At 30.1% G+C, this 7,729-nt stretch overlaps 1 protein-coding gene across 1 annotated transcript in view; it reads right to left on the reverse strand.

Annotated features, from left to right (window-relative positions):
- The window catches only part of LOC111626876 (cytochrome P450 3A41-like), a 33,257-nt gene extending 26,795 nt beyond the window's left edge, over positions 1 to 6,462 (reverse strand). The window contains exon 1 of the mRNA XM_023370399.1: positions 6,334 to 6,462. Coding sequence (XP_023226167.1) covers positions 6,334 to 6,395 — 62 coding nt within the window. The 5' untranslated portion in view covers positions 6,396 to 6,462. The remainder of the gene's footprint in view (positions 1 to 6,333) is intronic.
- Between the last annotated feature and the right edge of the window lie 1,267 nt (positions 6,463 to 7,729).

Genomic DNA, 7,729 nt, shown 5'->3' on the forward strand with positions numbered 1-7,729 from the left:
ATTGGATATGGCCCAGATACTTCTAAATTTATTTTTATATTTTAAACTTAAAAGAGGAAAAAAAATTCAATTATGTGTGAAACATTCAAGTGTTTTTGGTAACAATTTAAAGATAAATTATTCAAAATTCATGTTAATTAAAAAATTTGAAAATCGAATCACAAACTCTGTAAGAATTTCAATGTTTCGTTTTAAATTAATTCAGATAAATCAAAATGACAAACTAGGCAATGTAGGCCTAGTTTGTCATTTTGATTTAGGCCTACTATGCTTACATTGTGTTATAATATCTAACGAACACAATATTGCAATTCGTAAAATGACATTTTCCTATTACAATAAAAAACTAAATAAAAAAAGAAATCGGCAAGTTTTTGCCATTAGCGACAACAAAGTAACAGATTTTTATAACTATTGAAAAATTGCAACAAAGTCCGACCTTCAATTCGTTTTACCACAGTAACATTAATAATATTAAATATAAATTTTTATGTTTTCAATGCTAAAATATTCTTTCATTAGTTGTTCAAGAGTTACCTTTCTTAGAAACGATTACATTCTTTGATAAAGAGCATTTCTAAATTTAGAAAACCGCATCAGAAATGACAGTTTCAAAAAGTGCTCCGAGTTCAGACCTGATAATAAAAATGGAATTTGTGAAAATAAAAAAAGCAGAACATATTATAGCATAAAATGATTGATTTAAACATGCTTGTGCATTGAGGAAGGAAAATGTTTATTTGAGAAATCCTCAAGTATATTTACCTCTGCCTCTACTCCTAAACATGCTGCATGGCTCAATCAGGGCAATGACACATCTTATCCACAGTTCACCACGGAAATTTGATAATTACTTCCCGTCACGAAAGATGCAGACAGCATATTTTGTTTCGATTTTAATTTATATTTATAAATAGTTTGGGCGATACGTTTAGCATTTACACTTCTTAGTTTTGTTATTATGAAATTGACTTTGTTTAAAAAATTTTATAGCCAAAAAACTACAGAAATTAAAGTGGTTTAATAAATTTCTTGTGTTGAAAATATATATATATAAATCATTAGAAATTTACAGAATGAGAGTGCGAAGCAATTTCTAACTAGCTAATATACAATATGCAACCTTGGAGAAAATTGCTAAAGAGAATAAATGCCGACTAACTAACGAGTGCTTAATAAAAAGCATCGAAATATAGGCAACAGAAAGCAATATAATTAACTGACACAAGACATGTTGCCATATGGAATTTAAGCACATTTTTTTCCATATAAAGTGAAGTNTATTGAATTTAATTACAATAGTTAAACTGATGTTCTCAAATGGACAACTGAGGATGGCCTCATTAGGTTGAAAGCGTTGGTATATAAGCAAATAAATGTTTCAGCAACCAAAGATGCTTAGTGAGGATTTTAGTAATCATTTTTTCTACTGAGTTTGGATTCGGTTTACAATGGTTATATTTTTACCATTATGTGTAGTCCTTATTTTGTCCATGTTTGTTTCATATCGTTTAGAAGTTGGGCTGAAGACATCATCCCTTTCTAATGATGCTGTAGCAGATGCTCGCACCGAAGAGGAGCTACATTTGAATCACTAGATCAAAATCAGTCAATTAGAAAGGCTCATGAAAATATTTCAGAGAATGTACCAAATATCACTCTTTCTCTTAGAGACTGAGCAAGAAAACTTCAATTTTATGAGGTCAAGGGTACCAAAGGTGTTCGTGTAATTCAACCAAATGAAAATCCCCCCAAAAAAGAAAAATTATGTAACTCAAAATGTTACAATAGTTTGCCATGTTTGAATAAGCAGTAAGAATTATTTAAGTTTTATACCTTTTCCCAACAATTTTTGATATTTTTGTACACATAATTATAATATTAAGCTAAAATAGATATTTCTTAGTTTCTTTATATCCATTAAATCGTTCTAATATTAATAAAACAAAGAAAACGTACTTTTGATTCATTTGATCAAAATTTGTTTAAATCCATAAGCTCCTTTATTAAATACAACAAAAGATGGAAAATTTCATGATATTTATCAAATTTATGAACTACATTTTGGAAATTATGCAAAAGTCGTTTTACAAGTAATATATTCAGCGATATCTTACCCAATTCATTTGGGAATTGTATAAAATCGCCGGAAAAAGTGAGAAATTTAGTGAAATTTAACAAATCATCAAGATGATTGGTGATTATAAATAAGAACCGGCGATTAAGCATAATCAACTTTACTATAACACATATATTCATGAAGTAGTTAACGCAGAACATATTACAATATGATTTAGTTTCTGAGATCGTTGATGGTGGTATGCCACAGACGAATATATTACACCTTTATCCATGCATGATAATTGTGTTCTGAATGATTGCAATATAACCCATTTATCCACTCGTGTCTTCAATTTATAAATACAATAATGTTTGTAACTCTCTAAACTACTGCGCAGATCTTTACAATTTACAGATTTCTACAAATGATTTAGGACCTCGGCCTGATCCTTAAGTTTTATTAATTGCGATTTTAATTACTTTTTTATTTTTCGTAATTTTTCGTCCGATGGTTCTTTTTATTTTTTATTATTATTTGAAGACAAGTTCGCCCAAATAGGAATCACCATTTCTTACTTTTGCGTTGTAGACAATACATTCCCGGCGACCGACCTTCTTTTCTAGGCTACTAGCCGCCAAAATGTTTAAAAAAGTCCTTTTAAAAACACAAAAATATTTCCAATTAAAAACAAAGATTTTTTAAAATCGGAACTGGTGTTATACGAACGTCTTCCTTGTTACCATCTTTTTTATTTACCGAAATCAGTTACCGCCAATTTTGTCCCCGTAGAACTTGGATCTGGGTGGTCTGGCAATGCTATAGCGAAGACGGTCATCACAGTGGCGTAGCGTGGATGTCAGCCGCCCGGGGCGGAGGAAAATTTCGCCTCCCCTTATTTAGGTATCTCAATTTAAAAGACTAAAATTCAGTTTCGTCACAGAATAAGTAATGAAAAATTCCATGCTAGCGTTGCCACCTTTTTAAAATCGCTGACCCGGACGGCAGGTGAGGTTTGTTCGAACAGAAGTTCCTGACGCATGCGTATGTCATTTTGCAATGCGAAGAATAATGTGCAGTGCATGCCGGTTCTAAATCAGTTACAGTTAGCGACTAGGGAGACTTGGATAGGAGTAACGCAAGTGACCTAGCTCTATTGGATATTGGAGGTGTAAATATATATATATATATACGTATAAATCGTACAAGCAAAAAAAAAAGTCGACAGGTTGCGCACGATATCCCCGGACGGCGAGTCGATTCCCGGACCATCTGGATGGTAACTATTCCGTGCTCATTTCAATCGGTCCGAATCGTAGGTGGACGAAAATATGAAATAAAATGGTTCAAATTCTTACAACATATTATTATTATTTATTGTTAAATTTTTCCGCCCCCTAAAAAGTGGCGCCCGGGGCGAGCCGCCCCTGCCGCCCCCCTACGCTACGCTACTGGGTCATCAAGGTCCTTTATACAGACTATGGCGCCATTAACAAAAATACACTGAGCAATATGCTATATCTCGGTTGAATTTTGGATCACCATGTATAAAATTTAATTGCTATAAGTTAATTACATTTTGTAACTCTTACATTTAAAAATATGCTGTAAATAGTTCAATTTATTAAGAAAATCTACATTCTACATTAAGCAGAAATTTACTGGATTATTTGTTATCGTGGGAAATACCAGTGTGTGTTTAATCACCACGAAAAAGTATAATTTTATAGTTTATGATAATCAAGAAAATGTTCTTTTATCATACTTTCCATTACATCAATTTGACTTAACAAAAAAGATTATTTTGTTATTTTTAGATTTAAATATCTTTTATTGTATAATTAAATATATAATTAAAAAGTGCATTTATTAAAGCGGTTTTAATACAGTTTTTTCTAATCTTTGACTTTTTCTCTCTGTGGGGCACTAAAAGGATCTTTTAATTATACTAATGTGGGTTTTTATTTCATTCGGCCTGTGGTCTCCAAGAGGGCCTTTTTAGCAGGACACTATTGATTTGGTTAAGCGAATGTATCCATTTGGAACATCACCCAAAAATTCCTGGGTTTCTCGACTGTCTGGATCTGATGTCGGATCTTCCATAGCAACATGCTGACTCCTCAACCGCCTCGACCATCCGACTGTCCTGTTTCAATACAACTAGAAAAACGTGCCAGTGGCATATCACGTTTCATTTGAAGTGAACTTTGCCAATAGCTTACTTAGGCAGATGTATTAAAGCCGTTTTACTAACACGCCCATTAATTAACTAGTAGAAACACATGCAAAAATAAAATCATCACAAATATGCTTTTAAAATTATTGTAATGTATTAAAAACTTAAAAGTTTTAAGTTAAAACTTAACTTTATTTCGACATTTCTAGAATTGTTTTTATATTTTAAACTTTAAAGAGGGGCAAAAATTCATTTTATATGTTTAGAACACTCAAGCGACAATTTGAAGACAAATAGAAGATAGATTAATTCAAAATGCACGCTAATTAAAAAATCTAAAAATCAAATCGCAAACTCCTTAATATTACAACCTTAAATGTTTTCGTTTTGAATTATTTCAGATAAATGAAGGGTCAAAAATGTACGTTTGCTAAAGCGCTTCAAATTTAGGCGCCAAAATATAAATTTAAGTTTATGGAAAAGGAAAGAAAACAGATCAATTTATAGCATAAAATAATTTATTAAAAATGTATTGAAGGAATGAGGAATTAAACTGTTTATTTGCAAAAACCCGCAAGTATATTCATCTCTGCCCCTACATCTAAACATGTTACATGAGTTCAATCAGGGAACTGATACATCTCATCCACTGCAGATATCTGATAATTACATCCCGTTACAAAACATGCAGACAGCATATTTTGTTTCAATTTTAATTTATACTTTTAAATAGTTTGTTTGGGCAATACTTTTTGCATTTACACTTCTTTGTTTTGTTATTATGAAATTGACTTTGTTTTAAAAAATTTATAGCCAAGAAACTATAGAAATTAAAGTGGTTTAATAAATTTCTTGTGTTGAAAATATATATATATATATATATATACGTATAAATCGTACAAGCAAAAAAAAAAGTCGACAGGTTGCGCACGATATCCCCGGACGGCGAGTCGATTCCCGGACCATCTGGATGGTAACTATTCCGTGCTCATTTCAATCGGTCCGAATCGTAGGTGGACGAAAATATGAAATAAAATGGTTCAAATTCTTACAACATATTATTATTATTTATTGTTAAATTTTTCCGCCCCCTAAAAAGTGGCGCCCGGGGCGAGCCGCCCCTGCCGCCCCCCTACGCTACGCTACTGGGTCATCAAGGTCCTTTATACAGACTATGGCGCCATTAACAAAAATACACTGAGCAATATGCTATATCTCGGTTGAATTTTGGATCACCATGTATAAAATTTAATTGCTATAAGTTAATTACATTTTGTAACTCTTACATTTAAAAATATGCTGTAAATAGTTCAATTTATTAAGAAAATCTACATTCTACATTAAGCAGAAATTTACTGGATTATTTATTATCGTGGGAAATACCAGTGTGTGTTTAATCACCACGAAAAAGTATAATTTTATAGTTTATGATAATCAAGAAAATGTTCTTTTATCATACTTTCCATTACATCAATTTGACTTAACAAAAAAGATTATTTTGTTATTTTTAGATTTAAATATCTTTTATTGTATAATTAAATATATAATTAAAAANTTTCAAAAATAAGATTGCGAAATTTCCTACTAGCAGATATATATGAATATTAGTCAAAATTTGTATAGTAATGAAAGATTAAGAAAATAAATACTCCCTAATTAACGAGTGCTTAATAAAATGCATCGAATCTACAAATAAAGGCAACAAAAAGCAATATAATTAACTGATAGAAGATATGTTTTTCCATACATTTTTTTTCCATATAAAGTGAAGTAAACAAAATCCCACGCACTCGGAGATGAGTCAGTTTTGACATCCAAAGTTAAAATTAAAATGACTTCTAAATAACACGATAGATATTTATTTTAAATCTATAATGTTAAATATATATATTATTATTACATAAATTTTATTTATCCAAAAAGGACAATTTTATAAATAAAAATCTGTAATATTTAGTCTAAATTAGAATCTAAATTCATGATATAAACAAGATTTTGAATGATAATTAAAAGGAAATTATAATTGAATTGAATAAATGTTTAAATAACGCAAAACCACGTTCATTAATACAATTTAGAGAAAAAAATGAATTATTACCTGATCCAGAAGAAAATAATACATATAAAAATGGATAAAAGTCCAGCTCCGAAGAAATACATTTTAACTACAACCTATAACACGAGAGTGGCTGATTATATTTTACTGTTCAAGGTTGTAATATGACGCAGCAGGATTAGATTAGATATATTGCTGCTTCCTGAACGAATAGAAATTTGAATGCATTGCTTTTTTATTAAATAAGAAATAATTTAAACTTTTCTGAATTGTTTCTTTTTTCTTAATTCATTATTTCATTTGATTTTCTGTAAAATGTACCGAAAGATTAACGTCATTACTGAGCGAAATAATAAATTTTATTTCGCTCAGTAATGAAGTAAAACTGTATTATTTGAATACATTGTAAATAATAAAAATAATAATAAATTAATTTTACTAATATTTTAATTAATTTTTTTTCTGCATTTATTAATTAATATGCTAAAGAATTTAAAAATTTCAATTAAAATGGCTGACAGTATTTTTGGAAATTTTTCCTTTAGGACGGGAAAAACTTGGAAGATTTATGCAATCGTCTAAACTCTAAAGTATGTTACATTGAAAATACAATTAATAAACCACCTCTTACATTACCTGTAAAATTTATATTACAATTATTAATGAAATAGCAAGAGACATTCCTTTTATTTTAACAGACCACACATTTCATAATGAAATAATTATTTTCACAGCGCAATACTAAAAATGCCAGTAATGAGTTCCTTAACTTTTCCGGCAATATCTAAAACAGCGTGTGCGCTATCTGTTACGATATTTTATTTTTAATCATTATAAAATGGAAAAAAGCTTAATTTTGAGCGTATGGATGGGTTTTATAAAAAAATTTGTAAATGCTAATAACGAGTAAAATCGTAATTAATTAAGTTCGACCTTACTCGAGATATAACACACGATCCCACCCTATGTTTTATCATCTCACGTCACTCCGTAGATCGTTATCCACCAAAATTTAATAACATCAAAACATTTATTACTCAAACCTCCCTGCAAAATTTCAGAAATTTTCGACAAAAAATATAGGAGTTATTAAAGTTCAAAGAGGGTGAACAAAATCGTTCTTCCCACACACACACACAAACATACAAACATTAACAACCATACATGAATTTTCTTGGATTCGTAAAAATCATGAGTGATCAGTATTTGACCGATCGCCATACTTTCCCTCTGTTATATACATATAACTGAGCTGAGAAAATAAAAGTAAAATAAAAAAAACATATCATGGACCAAAATCCTGCAACACAAGAAAACTAAGACGAAGGTCCTGTAACTATGATTAAATACAAAAAATTATAATATAACAATTTGATGTTTTACATAGAAAACAAGGCCGTATTTGGGACAAGACTATGTCTCGAAGACTCACTACTAA

Source organism: Centruroides sculpturatus, unplaced genomic scaffold (assembly GCF_000671375.1).
Source record: "Centruroides sculpturatus isolate CEXI.00-Female unplaced genomic scaffold, Cexi_2.0 scaffold433, whole genome shotgun sequence".
In the NCBI taxonomy this organism is placed as follows: Eukaryota; Metazoa; Arthropoda; class Arachnida; order Scorpiones; family Buthidae; genus Centruroides; species Centruroides sculpturatus.